The sequence below is a fragment of the Panthera uncia genome, chromosome B4 (genome assembly GCF_023721935.1).
Source record: "Panthera uncia isolate 11264 chromosome B4, Puncia_PCG_1.0, whole genome shotgun sequence".
Taxonomy (NCBI): domain Eukaryota; kingdom Metazoa; phylum Chordata; class Mammalia; order Carnivora; family Felidae; genus Panthera; species Panthera uncia.
In genome coordinates this window covers 35772165-35792276 of record NC_064809.1, presented here as the reverse complement: position 1 = coordinate 35792276, position 20112 = coordinate 35772165, and the positions used below count along the sequence as shown (strand labels likewise).

At 36.5% G+C, this 20112-nt stretch overlaps 1 protein-coding gene across 5 annotated transcripts in view; it reads left to right on the top strand.

The window, feature by feature from the left end:
- ERC1 (ELKS/RAB6-interacting/CAST family member 1) overlaps positions 1 to 20112 on the top strand; it is a 511095-nt gene that overhangs the window by 161388 nt on the left and 329595 nt on the right. For 4 of the 5 annotated variants that reach the window (XM_049627029.1, XM_049627031.1, XM_049627028.1 and 1 more), the window contains 3 exons: positions 13259 to 13396; positions 14749 to 14889; positions 16869 to 17009. In XM_049627029.1, the coding sequence (XP_049482986.1) occupies positions 13259 to 13396; positions 14749 to 14889; positions 16869 to 17009 (420 nt within the window). The remainder of the gene's footprint in view (positions 1 to 13258; positions 13397 to 14748; positions 14890 to 16868; positions 17010 to 20112) is intronic. The other variant, XM_049627032.1, reaches the window with a different exon arrangement.

Here is a 20112-nt window from a genome sequence, read left to right as displayed (position 1 = left end):
GCAATGTCTAACCTACCCTTTTTCTCTATGGACTTGGCTGTTCTGAATATTTCATATAAACGTAATAATACAGCATGCAGCTTTTTGTGTCTGGCTTTTTAAAGGTAATGGGTTTTAGGTTCATTCATATTGTTGTACTTTATTCAGGCATCAGTCTTCATTCCTTTTTAATGGCTGAATTGGAATGAATATACCACATTTTGTTTATCCATTCTTCAGTTTGTGAACATTTGGGTTGTTTGCACCTTTTGCCTATTACGAATAATGATTCTACGAACATTGATGTACAAGTTTTTGTATGAACTTGTGTTTTCATTTCTCTTGTGTATATATCTAGGAATGGAAATGATGTTAACTTCAAGTTTAACTTTTTGAGGAACTGCTAAACTGTTTCTAAAGCAGCTATATGATTTTACATTCCTATCAACATCTGTTATTTTTCTTCTATAAATAGCCATTCTAATAGATATGTAGTGGTATCTTTTTGTGGTTTTCATTTGCATTTCCATAATGACTCATGATGTTGAACATCTTTTCATGTACTTGACCATTTGTGTATCTTTTAGAGAAATGCCTATTCATATTATTTATTTTTAAATTGAGCTATTTATCTTTTCATTGTTGTGTTCTGGAAAGTCTTTATATATTGGAGACTCCACCCCTATCAGTTATGGGATTTGCAAATATATCTCCCCTACTGTGGTTATCTTTTCACTTTTTTGGTAGAGTCCCTTGGTGCACAAGAGTTTTAAATTTTGATGAAAGTCAATCTATCTGATTTCTTCTTGGTTGCTTGTGCTTTTGGTGTCCTATCTAATAAACCTTTGCCTAATTGAAGGTCACAAAGATTTCCTCCTACATTTTCTTCAATGAGTTGTATAGTTTTATTTATTTATTTTTAATATTTTATTTTTTGAGAGAGAGCTTAAGTGGGAGAGGGGCAGAGAGCAAGGGGATAAAGGATCTGAAGCAGGCTCTGCACCTACAGGCTGACAGTAGCGAGCCCAGCATGGAGCTTGGATCCACGAACTATTGCAACCATGATCTCAGCTGAAGTCGGATGCTCAACCAACTGAGCCACCCAGGTGCCCCTATGAGTTTATATAGTTTTAGATTTTATATCTAGATCTTTGACCATTCCAAGTTAGTTCTTGGTGTATGGTAGGGGTCCAACTTCATTATTTTGTATGTGGATATATCCAGTTGTCCCAGCACCATTTGTTGAAAAGACTGTTCTTGGGGCACCAGGTGGCTCAGTTGGTTAAGTGTCTGACTCTGGCCACAAGTCATGATCTTGCTGTTCTTGGGTTTGAGCCCTACATCGGGCTCTGTGCTAACTGCTCAGAGCCTGGAGCCTGCTTCTGATTTTGTCTTTGCTCTCTCTGCCCCTCCCCCGCTCATCTATTCATTCATTCTCTCTCTTTCTCTCTGAAAAATAAACATTAAAAAAAAAAAAAGACTGTTCTTTCTCCATTGAATGGTCTTAGGACCCTTGCTAAAAATCAGTTGGTTGTAGACATGTGTGTTCATTTCTGAACATTAATTCTATTTCTGAGCTCTTAATTCTATTCCATTGGTGTATGTCTATCCATGTGTGATACCACTCTGTCTTGATTACTCTAGATTAAAAAAAATTTTTTTTAATGTTTATTTTTGTGAGAGATACAGACAGAGTGGGGGAGGAGCAGAGAAAGAGGCAGAGACAGAATCTGAAGCAGGCTCCAGGCTCTGAGCTGTCAGCACAGAGCCCGACATGGGGCTTGAATTCACGAACTATGAAATCATTACCTGAGCCAAAGTTGGATACTTAACTGATGAAGCTACTCAGGCACCCCTGATTACTATAGATTTTTAGTAGGTTTTGATATTGGGAATTGTGAATCTTCTACCTTTGTCCCTTTTCAAGATTGTTTTTTGCTTTTGGGGGTCCCTTTTAATTCCATATGAATTTTGAGATCAGTGTGTCCATTTCTGTAAAAAAGAAATTTGGAAATTTGGTAGGGACTGTGTTGAATCTGCTCATCAATTTGGAGAGTATTGCCAGACAATATCAAGTTTTTCAGTTGATGAACATGGAGTATCTTTCAACTTCTCAAGGTTGTCTTTAATTTCCTTTATCAGTGTTCTGTGGTTTTCAATTTATAAGTCTTGAACTTCTTTAAATTTATTCCTAAATATTTTTTTCTTTTTGATGCCATTACCAATGGAATTGTTTTCATTTCATTTGCAGATTATTAATTTTTAGTGTGCAGATACACAACTGACCTTTGTATATTGATTTTGCCTTTTGCAATTTTGCTAAACTTGTTTATTAGCTCTAACAGTGTTTTAGTGGTTTTTTTAGTATTGTCTGTATGTAAGATTATGCCACCTGCAAAGAGATGGCTATACTTCTTCCTTTCCAATGTAGCTGCCTTTTATTTTTTCTTTCCTAATTGCTATTCCCAAGTTGTTCAGTACGATGATGAATAGAGGTAGTGAAGCCTGTATCCTTGAATTGTTCTTTACCTTAGGAGAAAGGTTTTCATTTTTCATCATTAAGTATGATGTTAACTTCGGATTTTTTCATAGATGCCCTTTATCATGTTGAGGAAGTTTCCTTTTGTTCCTAGTTTATTGTGTGTTTTTATCATGAAAAAGTGTTGTACTTTTTTTTTTTAATGTTTATTTATTTTTGAGACAGAGAGAGACAGAGTGCAAGTGGGGGAGGGGCAGAGAGAGAGGGAGACACAGAATCTGAAACAGGCTCCAGGCTCTGAGCTGTCAGCACAGAGCCCGACGCGGGGCTTGAACCCACGGACTGCGAGATCATGACCTGAGCCGAAATTGGACGCTTAACCGACTGAGCCACCCAGGTGCCCCAAAAAGTGTTGTACTTTGTAAAATGCTTTTTCTGTATTTATTGAGGTGATTGTGTGATTTTTGTTCTTTATTCTGTTCATATGGTACATTATATTGATTGATTTTTGTATGTTTGAACCAACCTTGCATTCCTAGGATAGGGATGGATGTGATTTTAAATAGCCTTGTCCTCATCTGGAGAATTGTGGAAACTTATTCTACCAAAATTACCATGTTGGCAGTAGCAGTGGACCTGAGAGAATACAGCCTTTGGATAAATGCTTTATTTTTAAGTGTTGCAATATAATATAAATAAGAGCTATTTAAGAGCTTATACTGTAGTGCTTTGTAAAATATAGAAGTAATTTTGACCTTTGTTAAAATACTGTTTCCTTTGACTTTTAACTGTGTTTGAATACTTAGTGAATAACTTGGAGATCTATGTTTATCTGGGTCCATTTGCTGTTGATAGAGTGCCATATAAATACTCTCAGAGTCTTACAAGCTCTAGTTCAGAGTGCCCTGATTTGTTTTGACTGAGCACACATTTTAAACTGGAAAGTGGTAGTTAGCATGCAAATAGGAAAGGGTCAGATCTCTATCATGATAAAGATTATTCTTACAGGTCTCTCAGGAGACCTTGTAGCAGGAACTTGTCAGAGTAATAAATAGATAGATAGATAAGTATCTAGAGAGGGACAAAGGATTAAAAAAAATACCTGATCAAAGTTTTGAAGCACAGTCAATATTTTCTTCTGCTTAAGAACTGCTTATAATTTGACATGAATTAACTTGCATTGCATTCTCACCTGTGGGAATGGCTGTTTGGATAGATGCCCAGGTACCTGTCAACTTTAGTTAAGAAGTTGAAATAATTAACCACCTGAAGAAGTTATTAAATAAATCAGACTTCGATGGAGTAGCTTTTTGTGCTGTTTCTTCTTTCTACCATATCAATATGTACACCCTAACTAGAAAATAGCTTCAAGCATCAGACATGTGTTTTGTCCTTTGTTTTCCTGTACTTGCCAGATCTGGTTACTTTTTTCTCCTAATCCTTTTTTTCCTAGAGGAGTTTTTTGGATTAGAAAATTCATCCAAATCTACCAAGGAAAATTTATTAAATCTGGTAAGATCCTTAGGTTTCCATTGCATATACACCAGGAACCGTTGTTTGGATCTATTTTCCCTGCATGTCACCCAGGCCAGACTCTTATTTTATATACAACAAATTTGGCAACATGGTTTTTTGTTTTTTTTTTTTCTTTTTTCTTTTTAGAGAGATGTGTGTACAAGTGCAGGGGAGGGGGGGGGTGGGGAGGGGGGAGAGAGAGAGAGAGAGAGAGAGAGAGAGAGAGAGAGAGAATATGATTGAATGAATGAGTGAATCAGTCAATCCTAAGTAGGCTCAATGCTCAGCAGAGCCTGATGTGGGGCTCAGTCCCACAATTGTGGGATCATGAGCTGAGCTGAAATCAAGAGTCAGGCACCCAACTGACTCACCCAGGTGCCCCAGTAACATAGTATTTTTTATAAAGCAGCTAAGTGAGGAATTTTAAGTGAAGTGTGTATTCATTTTAAACAACATTCTGGGTAAAAGAATGCCACTGATGAATGAGCTTTAACACTTCCCCTACCCTTTTGACAATCTGATGAAAGCCGTGGGTTCTCTCCATATAAAAATGCACATAGCTCATTTTTGGGGACATCATACATCCAGGTCATCCATGAACTCTTGATTAAAAATGCCCACCATCCATGAAACAGACAAGTTTGAGATACAAAGGCCTCTAGGTTTTACAAAACCATAAAATTATGTATGTGGTTCAAATACAAGGGAAGTTGAGGTCAGTTACAATTTCATGTTAACTGTAATTTAACTAGAAAGAGTATATCTGCTGGATATAGTGGATACTGTGGTGAGTGACCTATATTCCCCTTGAGGGTCTAAGGATGTATTCGCCCAGGTGCTGGAAGTACTGTTGACATAGTCCTTAGTTGTTAGCCCCTGTGGGCTAAAGAGACCTCCCTTGCATAAAGGCATACCGCTTTCCATGGATGTCCTAAATTTATCTCTGAGGATATAAGGGTTTGAATCCATTGCCCTGACTTGAGACAACTCTGAAAGATCATCCCAGATTCAGAGTTCCTCATTGGGTCATCTGAATCTTTTGGGACTTTGTGGCATCTGAATTTCTCCCTCTGCACAATAAGGCTCTCTCCCTACCACCTTCCTTTCCACTGGTATTAATCTTAAGAGCACCCTCTAATAAACTTCGTGCAAGTAAAATCTATCTCAAGGTCTGCTTCCTGGGAAACCCAGCCTTGTCACATTAGGGTTGAGTATTAGTACAAGTTAGCGTACAGGCCATGAAAGGAGGCTTGGCTAAAATAAAAGTTTAGTGAGGGGCGCCTGGGTGGCTCAGTCACCCAGTTACTTCGGCTCAGGTCATGATCTCATGGTTATTGAGTTCGAGCCCTGTGTCAGGCCCTGTGCTGACAGCTCAGAGCCTGGAGCCTGCTTCAGATTGTGTCTCCCTCTGTCTCTTCCCCTTCCCCACTCACACTCTGTCTCTGTCTCTCTCAAAAATAAAAACATTAAAAAAAAAGTTCAGTGAGATGAACTTTAATTTAGACTCAAAATATGTGAAGCATCTTATCAGTATTCCTTCAGACCTTATATTTCCAGTGCTTTTTGGAAATCTAGGTTTCTTTGAATTCATTAGTTGTCTCCCACTTTTTTTTTTTGACCTTGCAGAAAACCGCCAAAATCTCTGATGGCTTGGTTTGTTTGCCACACAATATGAGCCTGTGAAAGATGTGGGTTAAGTAAAGAGTTGCTCACACGTCCTGCAGAAACCCCTAGAGGTTTCTCAAGTTGATAAGTACATATGATAAGGGAACTCCTGTTGTTAGAATCCTAATCATATTCCTTCCACAAATCCTAAGATTTCTTTCTTGGACAATGTTTAAAAAATTATTGCTTTTATTATTATCATTGAAAGGAAGTATTCTAAATATTTGAAAAAGATGGAAAACCTTATAACAAGGAAAATTCTATGTAAAACTAAACTTTTCCCTCCTTCAAATTGGGGTAATATTGTACATACTTTTTGATAACTTGTCTTTTTCCTTAATAGTATATGAAAAGCAGGTTTCTACATCTTCACTTAATCCTTAAGTATATGAATTGTAATGGTTGCATAATATTACATTCAGTGGATAGATTGTATGTAACTTAGCTAGCCACCTATTGTTATGTATTTGATTTTTCTCTACTTTGTTATTGTTAATAAATAACACAGAATGATTGCTTTTTCTTTGAAACTAAGCCTAGTGTGCTTGCTTTAATTAGTTATTTAAAAATATTGAGTTCTTTTATCACTAAAATGTAGTGAACTATTAGATGTAAGACTTTTTAAAAAAAATTTCTAATGTTTATTTTTGGAGACAGAGAGAGAGACAGAGAGAGAGAACAAGAGGGCAAGTGTAAGCAGAGGAGGAGCAGAGAGAGAGGGAGACACAGAATCTGAAGCAGGCTCCCTGCTCCAAGCTGTCAACACAGAACCTGACGCGGGCGGGGCTTGAACTCACAAACTGCAAGATCATAACCTGAGCTGAAGTTGGACACCCAACTGACTGAGCCCCCCAGGTGCTCCAAGACTGTTTTATCTAGATAGCCATTGTTACTATACAACTTAAAGGGGTAGCATTCGTATGGATGATGTGAATTGAGTTCCTAAGCGCAGTGTCACTATTAACAGAAGGATTGCTGTTGTACATTTATGGATCCTCTTTGAACAATTTTAGCACAGGAAGGTCCGGCAAATTTTTATATATGCCTGCCAGATAAAAAAGAAGTATTTGAGACATTTATATAGTTGTCTACCAAGCAGATCTTAACTGGCAGTGACCTTTGGTTTCCCCAGCTTTTGTTCCATATTATCCAGTTGTTTTAATGCAAGAGGTCCCTAGTTCCATTATCTGTCCCAGAGCAGGTTTATCAGGAAACTTATTTTCCCTCTCAGCAATTAATGAAATCTGTCAGGAGCAGTGAATTCTGAATGTATTTTCCTAAAGATCATAGCTACACCTTCTGTATAGTTCGAACTGAACAGTTTTTAAAATAAAATATAGTAGTACTCTAATGAAATTTATTACTTTTTAAATGTTCTCAGCTTCCCCCTGAGAATATAGTTGTATTTTAGAATTGAAGGAATGTTAGTGTTCTTTTGTTTTACAGATAAAATAATTAGAAAGATCAAGTAACTTTCCCAGTATGATGTAGCCAGCTATTTTTTCATTACAATAATCTACTCTAACTCATGATGAGAGAACAGTACAGTTGAGAAGGAAACTCAGCCAAAGAAATAATTGGTTACCATCCATAATCTTTGCTGGACTTATTAAAGACCATAAACAGTGATTAACAATATAGATATGGAAGCTTTTCACAACCTAAACTGAATTGAAAACATTGCTTAGAATTGCTCATGATTTTGTTGTGTCTAGAAACACATTCCTGGACAAGTAAAAGTTAAAGGCCAGTATAGTTTGGGCTTGTTGGTACTTCTTGCCAGATCACAGGGTAGTAGACAATTGCCTAGAAATTAGGGGACTTAGTGAATTTTTCCTTTTTATATTTTATTAATTACTGTAGATCCCTCTTTGCTCCTGATTATGATCATTCATGTAAACTGTACTTCTGTCATTGATATTGAAAGGTATTATTAACCTAGTAGGTGAAGGTCAGAGCCTTTCTGAATAATTTGATTTACATAGTAAATTGATGCTGATGACTACTTAGAACAACTGTGGAGACATCATCAAAAACATTCTTTAAATGATGTTTAAAGTAGCTAGGTGATTGCAAGAAGTGTTTTTTTGGATACCTTGTCCTTAGAACTGTATGCTAGAGGAAGTCTCTTCTACCTTTACTCAGTGATTAGAACCTTAGAGGCAGAGTAATCAGTTCCACTTGACTAGGAATAAATCATTCACATTGAAACATGATAGTTCCTGACAACTGGCAATGCTGATAAAATTAAAACAAAAGATGTGAAGAAATCTGTGCCAATGTGGAACTGGTATGCAGAATTGATGAATTCACATGTAGCATGCGTTCGGCATTAGTCTTTCTCTGATTTCATACATTTTTTCTCTGTAAAATAAAAATTGTATGAGGAGAAAAAGGTTCTGTATAATACAATAATTAGGTTTTTATCTTTCTTTCTTTCTTTCTTTCTTTCTTTCTTTCTTTCTTTCTTTCTACAGCACAGTTGACAGAGCTATACTATGATTAGAGAGGGCAATGTCATCTTTTTGTGAATAGTTATTTAAAAAAAAATCTTGAATTCTTCATTGTTCTTTATGGTAAAAAACTGTATGTATAAACCTGAGTGATCCCCCTCTTCCCTATTTGTCATCAAGGACAGAGATATATAGAATAAACAGCAATTCCTTTGATCTCTACAGAATTTAAACTCATGCAGCAATTGAATATACACTAATAGGTACTTCATGATCTATTTCTATATCAGATAGGGTTTGTGGAAAGTAGAAAAAAAGCCCATAGAATTATAAAATACATAATTTTCTACAACAATCATTTATTAATTTTCAATGTAATTAAAAACAAGTGAGTGAAGGAAAATCTTTTTTTGCAATTTCATTGTCAAGTGCTTTCTAGTCCAAACTAGCTTCCTTCTACCCCTTGGAAGTCAGGCTAAACTGACTATTTTAGTAGTATGATGATACTGAAGTCCTGATTATCAAGTGTCTTTACCTCTGCCCACTAGCTTTAGTGTATTGTATTTGGATATATGTTCCTTACATGGGAGATGTACTTTTGCATTTGCAATGGTTTCCTATCTCCACCATTCATGCTTTTCTTCAGTAGGGGATAAGATTTTGGTATAAGTGACCACAGTAATAATGTACCATGTCTATTAGTAAACACTACTTAATAATAAGGGATAGTTTCTGTAAAGATGGCTTGAGTCATTTGTATGATTGATTTTTTTTTTTAATCACAGAACATATTATTTATAGCATGGTGATTAAGAGTAGGATTCTAGAGCTGCATTGCCTAGTAGTTATCTCATAGTCTTCTGGTGATGCTTAAATCTTTGTTATATATAAAGTTCTTACAACAGTACCTCACATACAATGTTCTTTTTAAGCGTTAGTAGTCCCTTTTATCACCACTACCTCCTCCTTGTCACCACCACCACAATTATTATCGTTAGTATTATTATTAAGCTTATTGATTTATTTTGAGAGAGAGAGAGCAAGCAAGAGCGTGTGCATGCAGGGGAGGAGCCCTGTCAGCGTGGTCCCAACACAGGGCTCGAACTCACAAACTGTGAGATCATGACCTGACCCAAAATCAAGAGTCAGACGCGTAACCAACTGAGCCGCCCAGGCATCCCTTATTATTATTTTTGTTGTTATTGTTATATTATTTTGTTATTTTAAGGATTCTGTGGTTTCTATTCCTACACAGTGGAGATGTCTTGTTTTATTTTGTTTTTGTAGATAGTCTGAGTATATTTAGGGGAGTATTTTTCTACTTAACATGATTCCAAATATCCATATTGTTCATATTCAGTTATGTGCACAGCTGATCTAGTTTTTTTCTTGGCTGTTGTATTCTAGTTTTTTCCTTGACTGTATTCCAAACTTTTTGTAAATCATTTATTTTAGATCCTGTGGATAATTGAATTTAGTATAGAAATAGGAAACTGTGTATTTTATAGAAATTGCCAAATAAATACTGAAATACATGATAATGGGACTATCCGGGTGATCAGCTTTTACATCTTCAACATTAGGTAAGAACACGATTTTGAATCACCACCAAAGTGAGGGTGTGTAACAGCAGCTTTTAGTACATTTCATGTTATCCATCGTGTTGCTAGGTAAACTAAAAGAGAAGTATTTTTGTACATACTCCTCCTCCCAGATACCACACACAGCATCTTTTGGGTTTATTCAGTGCTTATGTGGCTAGTTTGCACATATCTATGTCTTTTTCAACTCTTCCTCGCTGATGGCAGCTTGCCCAAAGGAGGCAATTTTACTGTCCATCGTCCTTCATTTTGTCAGTTCTTTTCAGTATGGAATGTTTATTCCGCCTCCTTAGAAGTGAATAGCCATTCTTTTCCTCTCCTCCAACTCAACAATCTGTTTAGACAGCTGGGTAATTGAAAAAGAAAGTAGCTTACGGAGAACGTGTTAATGGGGATTTTACCAAGTTTAGCAACTTCTGCACCTGAGTATATTATGAAACGTTTTTGCCAGCAAAGAATAATGGATTCCTTTAATAGTTTTACTATGTATAAATTATAGGAGTGGTATTGTTAGCAGTTTAACTTCTTAATTTCTTTCTTAGATGCTGATGATAGGGGAGAAAGAAAGATATCCTTATGATGCTTGTAAGGGCTATTTGTATATTAGGTGGTCTCCTAAAACAAATCTCTATTTTCTTGTATGTAAAACTTGGTTGTTTCTGTGAAATTTCATTTTAAATAATGGCTCTTGTATGCTTTTTCTTGACAAGAAAGTCTGATTAATAGCATGGTCATATCTTTTCTTTGTTTAATAAGGTTTGTATGTTAACAACCAGAATGACATGCATAGCTGGTTAAACATGTAAAAGCAGGGCATTGCATTCTCCATTGCATATGGAGTATTATATTTTTGAGTGCCAAAATTCTCTTTAGTGGTTGTGAGTATACCTAAGTGGTGATCCATATGAGATTCTAATAATAGTGTCTGATTTAAGGTAGACTAATGGTTTTCATTTGTGGTGGTCTTTTTCTGATAGTAGGTTTTCAACTTTTAATGTCATTGAAAAGACTGGAACCCATTTCAAGCATTTCAGTGGTTTACCTGTATGGTTGTTTCTTTGTTAAAGAATAAAAATCTAGGGGCACCTGGTTGGCTCAGTCAGCTAAATGTCCGTCTCTTGATTTTGGCTCAGGTCGTGATCTCATGGTTTGTGAGATTGAGCCCTGCGTTGGGCTGTGGTCTGACAACATGGTACCTGCTTGGGATTCTCTCCCCCTCCCTCTCTGCCTCTGCTCTGTGCGCGTGCTCGCTCTCTCTCTCTCTCTCTCTCTCTCTCTATCTCTCCCTCCCTCCGTCCCTCTCTCTCTCCCCCTCCCCTCCCACTCTAAATAAACAACAATACAAACCAAACCAACCAACCTACCTACCTACCTTAAAAAAAAAAATGAATAAAAATCTAAGCCTTACACAGTATTTAGGGTACCTTATTTACCAGATGTTTTTGCATAGCTTATTTATTCTGCTTGTGGAATTCTCATTGACTTTAGAGAAGGACTTGATTTTTTCTTCCCCTGTAGAATGAGGAAGTTCCTTAAAGAGCTTATATTAAATTGATTACTGCAGAAAGTTATCTGAACATTGTATCTAGGCTTCTTTTATAGTTACTTTCTTGGCAGGAGTTTATGTGTATGCCTAAATACAGTCTCTAAAAGTGTGAGCTTATATATTATTCATTTACTGATTAATGAACCAATATTTATAATAGACCTAACGTGTGCCAGATATGATGATAGAAAATTGGGGTGGAGGTGTAGGATCCAGTCTACTTGTGAAGACGTGTATCAAACAAAGAATTATAATATGGTCAGGGGTTAGTGTTACAATGTGTATATACAGATGGGAGAATAGAGATAAATGTGGCAAACATATAGATATATGAAAGAATGGAGAACATGTGTGTATGTGTATGTATATATAACATGTATATGTGTAATAAAATACAAAGAGCATTTTATTCTCATGGAGGTAAAAGCAAGGAAATCTTTTCAAAGGAGATAACTTTTTTTTTTTTTTTAACGTTTATTTATTTTTGGGACAGAGAGAGACAGAGCATGAACGGGGGAGGGGCAGAGAGAGGGAGACACAGAATTGGAAGCAGGCTCCAGGCTCTGAGCCATCAGCCCAGAGCCCGACGCGGGGCTCGAATTCACGGACCGCGAGATCGTGACCTGAGCTGAAGTCGGACGCTCAACCGACTGAGCCACCCAGGCGCCCCTCAAAGGAGATAACTTTTATGTTGCTTTTTGAAAGCCATGTAAAGTAAACCAGCTAGTTCTAGTATTAGCTCAAGAGACTAATCATATTCTGCAGCTTGATTTTTCTCTCTAGAACTTATTGCCATCCTACATTCTATATTTATTTCATTCATTCATTGTCTACTGCATTAGGATGTAATCTCTTTGAGGATAGGGATTTTTGTTGTTTTTATTACTTCTATATTCTCAACACCTAGAAAAGTTTCTGGCCTATAGCAGTAGCTCAAGTATGTGTTGAATGAATGAATGAAATTTGTGAGTTCTACAGTAATTGCCTTATTATTTCTTTTAGTTTATTAAGGCTGTCTCTTGGGGCGCCGGGGTGGCTCAGTCGGTTAAACATCTCACTTTGGCTCAGATCTTGATCTCATGGTTTGTGGGTTCAGGCAGGCTCCCTCTGCCCCTCCCACACTCACTCTCTTTCTCAAAAATAAACATTAAAAAATTTTTTTTTAAAAAGGCTATCTCTCTACAATCCCTTTATTTTTTTACTCAGTATCTTTCATTATGGGTACTTGAGTTTCCTATGATAACATGCTATCTCCATGTTTCTCAAACCTACTCCCTCCTTTCCATCTCTCTTAGCTCATCTGGTCTTGAAAATCTTTTACCTGAATTGATAAGCTCTAATTGTTTTCCATGTAAGTCCCCTTAAGTTATTTCTCCATAGCCATCAGAATTATCTATCTAAAAGACAGAACTGACCAGACCATTTCTTTGTTTAAAAACACCTAATGGTTGTCCTCTGTTAGAATAAAATCTGTCTAGTATAGATCACACACAGAGCCATCCATAGCATGGGTTCAGCTCCATAATGTATATGAAGGAATGAATAATTTCAATAAGGAATTTCATTGAAAATGCTTCCTGTTTGGATAAAAGAAGATCTAAGATTATATCTTAACACTAGTGTTTAAGAACAGTTTTTCTTTATACAGCTAATTTGTCTGTCTTACTGGCTTGTTCTAATCCTCAATTCACTGTGATTTACAATGTCATTATTGAAGTAATCCAATTTCTCATGTCTTTCCTCTCTATAATTCCTCTCTCCATCCCATCTCTATATCTTGGGTATTTTCTCTCTAGCTACTTTCCTTATTTCTTTAGAGACTTATATATATGTGTATGTGCATCTTTTCTCTGTTCTGGATATAAATTCTAACTTTAAAATTTTGCATGCAGTTTTGAAACCCTTAGGATTAAATTATTTCTATGGAACACACTCAGAGATAACCCTGATCTACCTGTTTTCAATTTAAAATTATTTTTATTGTGACTATATTTCTCTTAATTTCCTCCCCCCCGCTCAGATTGAAAATCTTCAAGAGCAACTTAGAGATAAGGAAAAGCAAATGAGCAGCTTGAAAGAACGAGTCAAATCCTTGCAGGCTGACACTACCAACACTGACACTGCCTTGACAACTTTGGAAGAGGCCCTTGCAGAGAAAGTGAGTGACTGGTTTGGACTCTTCATAGACACATTTCCTCTGCTTTCTCATTAATGTAAAATTTTCTCTAGTAGTGAGACTTGGATATAAAAGGCAGAAGATGTCCCTTGGGGCAAAAGAGAAAAGAACTTTCTGTACTATTGCTGACATAGATAGTATAGGGGAAAGAAAATCCACTCTGTTTTTGTCAACTTAAGCATCTCTTGTTAGGCAAGATGGATTCCACAGTAGAGGGCAGTGGCTGAACTTTGTAAACAGTAAGCCATATTTTCCCCATTTACTATCTTCTGAAAAAAAAGAAAAGTTCTTTTTATTTATCTCATCAACTAGAATTTGGGGATGTAGAATATTAGACATTGACCATCAGGAAGCACTATATTATTAGTTCTCTTTTACTATACCACACTGGTACCTAATATAGTCATGGATTTTAGTATTAATACATTTAGTATTAATACGTTAATACATTTAGTATTAATGTGTTAATACATACTTGCTATTTTTCTAGTCTTGGCCTTGCTACTGCATTTTGTGTTTATGAGCAAACCTAATCTTTCAGGAATGGTTGACTAAGTAAATAAGTGGCCCAGCCGGACAAGTGTTTATGTCTTGGAAGGAGGTTTAAGGAATCTTGGTGGGGCGTTTTAATTGGATTTTTTTTTTTTTTAAAGGAATAAGGTCACTGTTTTTTAAGCGTCTTGGACTCAGAATGCTTCAGACTGTATGCCAGGGATCAAGGCTTGATCCCTGAATAAATTCAGAAATAATACCCAGAAATATGCTTAAATTGCTTCAACTTTTAGACTTCCTAAGTATCTGTTGACAGAAGTTTTAACAGCTCCTCTCTTTTACCCTGCTTTTTTATGCTTTAAGCTCAGTATGTCATAATCTCCCCAATCTCCTCCTTTTTTGGTGTGTGAATTGTGAGTTGTTTCCATTGCCTTATGGGCAACATGTGAATTACATATAAAAAAGGAGTATTTGTTGACTATTGCCCTTAAGGTAGGGGTGTGTGTGTGCGCGCACGCGCGCATGCATGTGCCCGTGCGTAAAGTTTTTGGATACTTGGGAGTTAAATGGGTTTTTCCAAAAGAATACTTTAGGGGATTCTAATACTATTTGAGATTATAGGAACAGAAACCCAGGGGAGTCAAAAGACCAAAGCCACATCTTTGTTATAGCAAGATGAGTAGGAGGTATGACTTCTTTAAAAAGTAAATTATTAACAACTTACCACTGTCTTTTGAATGAAGCATGGGAGTGTGAAATTTTATCAGCTAAAAGCTGAATTACACTCATATGATATAAGTAGGAAAGGAATTTTCTTATGTATTGATGTGCTCTCTTATCAGGAGCGGACAATTGAACGCTTAAAGGAACAGCGGGACAGAGATGAGCGAGAGAAGCAAGAGGAAATTGATAACTACAAAAAAGATCTTAAAGACTTGAAAGAAAAAGTCAGCTTATTGCAAGGCGACCTCTCAGAAAAAGAGGTTAAGATCACCAAAATAGAATGATTTGTTTAGTTGGTGCATTGTATGTATATGTTGATGGTCTTTATGTAATGCATATAAAAATGTATTTGAGAAAAGGTTTTCTTAATATTCTTATAGTATGCCTTTTCAGAAGACCTTAAGGAGTATTTTGGAAAGCTTTGCAGAGGTGTAGTAGATTGGATCATTCATTTCCTAAGTCTTCTCTCTTTCAATATGTTATGAGTTGGTTTCTTACTTGTTAATGACATTTTTATAGATTCTAAAAAACTGAAGCAGTTACACATGGAAAAATACTGTGCTAATGGTAAGAAAGGTGATAGATGAAAAGAATATGCAAATGGAGGACAACTTATTTACAATAGCTCTTAAAAATTTTTTTTTTAATTTTTAATTTTATTTTAGAGCACAGGAGTTGGAGAGACGGGCAGAGGGAGAGAGGGAGAAAATCTTAATCAGGGTCTACACTTAACATGGAGTCTGATACAGGGCTCAATCCCACAACCCTGGGATCATGACCTAAGCTGAAATCAAGAGTCAGATGGCCAAGTGACTGAACCACCAGGCACCCCTATGGTACCTCTTAGGTACCTCAATATTGGCAGAGAAATCTTAAGTGATTGCTGACCAGTTGGGTGACTTAGTAGCCTTGCTTTGGGAGGATCCTGTTAATGTGACCTAAATAGTAGAAATACCTAATGCCTTATGATCATGTAATAATACATGAGCTTTAGAAACATTCTTGGGTTTTCTTTCTTATATCTTTTAAGAAAATTTATGGTGGGGTGCCTGGGTGGCTCAGTCAATTAAGTGTTTGACTTCGGCTCAGGTCATGATCTCGTTGTTTGTGGGTTTGAGCCCTGCATTGGGCTCTGTGCTGACAGCTCAGAGCGTGGAGCCTGCTTCAGATTCTGTGTCTCCATCTCTCTCTGTCCCTCTCCCACTCGTTCTCTCTCTCTCTCTATCCCAAAAATAAATTTACCATAAAAAATTTATGGTAATTTTTATTTCTAGTGGAACTTCCCTTCTAAAAGGGAAAAGTGTTTTATATTTATGTTGGTGTAGCTACCACAGTAACTAGTAGTGACTCCTACTACTAGTGACTACTTTATTCACAAAGCTCAATCTCCTTCCATTTATTTTGTGGGAATGGATATGTATTGATAGAACTCTTTTAAATTAAAAAAATTTTTTTTAATGTTTATTTTTGAGAGGGGGAGAGAGAGAGAGAGAGTGCAAGCAGGGGGAGAGGCAGAGAGAGAGAGGGAGACACAGAATCTGAAGCAGGCACCAAGCTCTGAGCTGTCAGCACAGAGCCCGACGTGGGGCTCAAGCCCACAAACTGTGAGATCATGACCTGAGCTGAAGTCTGACGCTCAACCAACTGAGCCACCCAGGCGCCCCTCTTTTAATTTTTTTTTGAATGTTTATTATTTTTTTTGAAGGAGAGAGAGAGAGAGAGAGAGAGAGAGAGAGAGAGAGACAGAGCATGAGTGGGGGAGGGGCAGAGAGAGGGGGAGACACAGAATCCGAGAGAGAGAGAGAGAGAGAGAGAGAGAGAGAGAGAGAGACAGACAGAGCATGAGTGGGGGAGGGGCAGAGAGAGGGGGAGACACAGAATCCGAAGCAGGCTCCAGGCTCTGAGCCGTCAGCACTGAGCCCAACACAGGGCTCGAACCCATGTGAGATCATGACCTGAGCTGAAGTCAGAGGCCCATCCTACTGACCCACCCAGGCACCCCGATAGAACTCTTAAATCACAATTCAATTGGTATTTCTTGGGAATTCAACTTATTTTAGTTGGGACTTGAAAGCTGAGGCTAACATTGTTTTATATTCCATGAATGTTCTTGAAATGGAAACTTCAGTATATAATAATGAACAGAAAATATAAGCCACCAAGATAATAAATTAAAAAAATTTTATTTCCATTTTGTTTGTAATTAGTATTTATTCTAGATGTGTATTGCTTTTTTTAGGCTTCACTTTTGGATCTGAAAGAGCATGCTTCTTCCCTGGCTTCCTCAGGACTGAAAAAGGATTCACGACTTAAGACACTGGAGATTGCTTTAGAACAGAAGAAGGAGGAGTGTCTGAAAATGGAATCACAGTTGAAAAAGGTTAAAGAAAATTTTTATACTTTTCTTACTTTGCTTAAATAAGAACATAGTAGAAAGCTCTACAGGGTTCACATGTAATAAATTACCAATGATGTAATAATCCCCTAGAGTTCAACATGTCATTTATACCTTCATCAGTTCATGTATTTAGTGTATTTACCCTGTTTTTTTAAAATTTTTTTTTTTTTCAACGTTTTTTATTTATTTTTGGGACAGAGAGAGACAGAGCATGAACGGGGGAGGGGCAGAGAGAGAGGGAGACACAGAATCGGAAACAGGCTCCAGGCTCCGAGCCATCAGCCCAGAGCCTGACGCGGGGCTCGAACTCACGGACCGCGAGATCGTGACCTGGCTGAAGTCGGACGCTTAAACCCTGTTTTATTTTACTACTGAAAATCCTCAAATTCTTAGAAAATTGACAGTTCAGAGGAAGAGTAAAATATAAGACCACAATGTAAAAATCTTAATTTATCTGGTATTTTTCTTCTATTAGCATCGGGCTTCCTAGGAGATAATTTAGCAGTGATAGTCACCCATAGGGGCGAGTATTAGGATTGATATAGATATTTATTGTCCATTTCTCTGATTTATTTCTAAGATTTATATGGCAGTTTGTAGGTTTCAAAACACTTTCGTATTTATAATCTCTGAGCTGTCAACTCTGTGAGTTATTGGAACTGTGACTTTTGAGCAGTGAAATTAACTGGGTCCAATTCATATGATGACTAATGAAAACAGGTACAGCCTAGTCTTGAGACTTTAAGATGTTTTTTGTTTTTAAAGTTTATTTATTTTGAGAGTGAGTGAAGAGCGTGTATACACACACATGTGCGAGTGGGGTAAAGGCAGAGAGAGAGGGAGGGAGAGAATCCTCACTGTCAATATGTCAACATGGATCTCACGAACCATGAGATCATGACCTGAGCCAAAATCAAGAGTCAGATGCTAAACTGATGGAGCTCCCCAGGCTCCCCAAGACTAAGTTATGTTCTCTTTCTATATATTGGGTGTATTCAACATGATATCCTTATAATGAATATTTCATGTAGAGTATGTCTAAAACAAAATCACATTTTTAAGCTAAAGAGAGGAAGAAAATCCAGTATCTTATAGTTACTTTTGAATAAGTAGGAAAATACTATTTGTGAGATTATGGACTCCGATTATAACCAATTCACATTTGATAGTTGGCTTTTTTTCTTCACTGGAAAGGTGGAAATAATTTTCTATTTAATACCTGAAAATCAAAGGTGAAGCTGTTACATGTATTCAGAGTTATAAAACAGAGCAGGAACTATCAAGAGTAATGTTATTCATTAATATTCTAAACTCCCCTGTTTGTGACAATCCCACATTTTCTATTTGTTTACTTTTAATCTTCTTGTTATCATGGCCTCTTATATCTTAGGCTTTATCTGTAGGTTTATGAGAAAAAATAAAGTTATCTTTGGGTAGAGGAGGCTGATGGCTTTCCTCTACTTTGATTTATTATCTGTTTTAGTAATGGCCATTTTTCTTTTCATATTTTTCTTTGTTTCATTCTGGATCATTGTTTCTTTTCATTTTAGTTCATTACTGATATTTTCCTTTTAAACTGCTTCCACAGTTCCCAAGTCCAACAAGGAGGTTATTTGTATAGTTTTTATTTGTTTTGTTTGTTTTTTGCCTTTTCTCACCTCTTTTCCTACCTTCTCTGGTTTTAATTGAACATTATATATAATTCATTTTTCTTGCCCCTTTAAGCATATCAGTTGTATTTCTTCAGTTTTTTCAGGTGATTGCCCTAGAGTTTGCAGTATGCATTTTTTACTTATTTCCCAACTTTATTGAGATATAATTAACAAATAAAAATTGTATATATTTAAGGTTTACATGATGATTTATGTATACATTGCAAAATGGTTACCACAGTCAAGCTAGTTAACACATTTATCACCTCACATAGTTATTATTTTATTTTTTTGTGATGAGAGCGCTTTTAAAATATGCTCTCTTAGCAAATTTCAAATATATAATACAGTATTATTAAGTATAGTCACTATTCTATACATTAGATCCTCAGAATTTACTCAAAACTGAAAGTTTGTAACCTTTGATCAACACCTCCTCATTTCTCCCATCCAAGTACTAACCAGGCCCGACCCTGCTTAGCTTCCAAGATCAGACGAGATCAGGTACGTTCAGGGTGGTATGGCCGTAGACAACACCTCCTCATTTCTCTACCCTCTAGCTCCTGATAACTACCATTCTAGTTTGCTTCTATGAGTTCACCTTTTTTAGATTTTACGTATAAGTGAGATCATACAGTATTTGTCTTTCTGTGTCCAGCTTGTTTCACTTAGCATAATGCCCTCCAGGTTCATCCATATTGTCACAAATGGCAGGATTTCCTTATTTTTATGATTCAATAATTTTTTTATGATTAAATAATATTTATGATATATATGATATATATGTATCATATATATATAGTATATGCACACACAGAGACACATATTTCCTTTATCCATTCATCTGTTGATGGATACTTAGATTCTTTCCTTATCTTGGCTCTTGTGAGTAATGCTACAGTGAACATGAGAGTGTAGCTATCTCTTTGAGATACTGATTTCATTTCTTTTGGATATATATCCAGGGATGGGATTGCTGGATCATATAGTAGCTCCATTTAAGAATTTCTGAGAAAGCTTTGTACTGTTTTCCATAATGGTTGTATGAATCTGCATTCCCATCAATGGGGTACAGGGGTTCCCTTTTCTCCATAGTCTTGGCAACTCTCATTTCTAGTCTTTTTGATGATAGCCATTCTAACAAGTGTTACGTGTTATCTCACTGTGATTTTGATTTGCATTTCCTTGATGGTTAGTGATGTTCAGCTACTTTTCATGTACCTGTTGGCCATAGTTTGTCTTCTCTCTTCTTTGGAAGAACTATCTATTCAAGTCTTTCACCCATTTTAATGGGATTATTTGTGTTTGTGCTATTAAGTTGTATGAGTTCCTTACTTATTTTGAATATGTCAGCTGTAAGTTTTGAAAATGTTTTCTCCTGTTCTATAAGTTGTCTTTTCATTTTGTTGATAGTTTTCTTTTTTTTTTTTTTT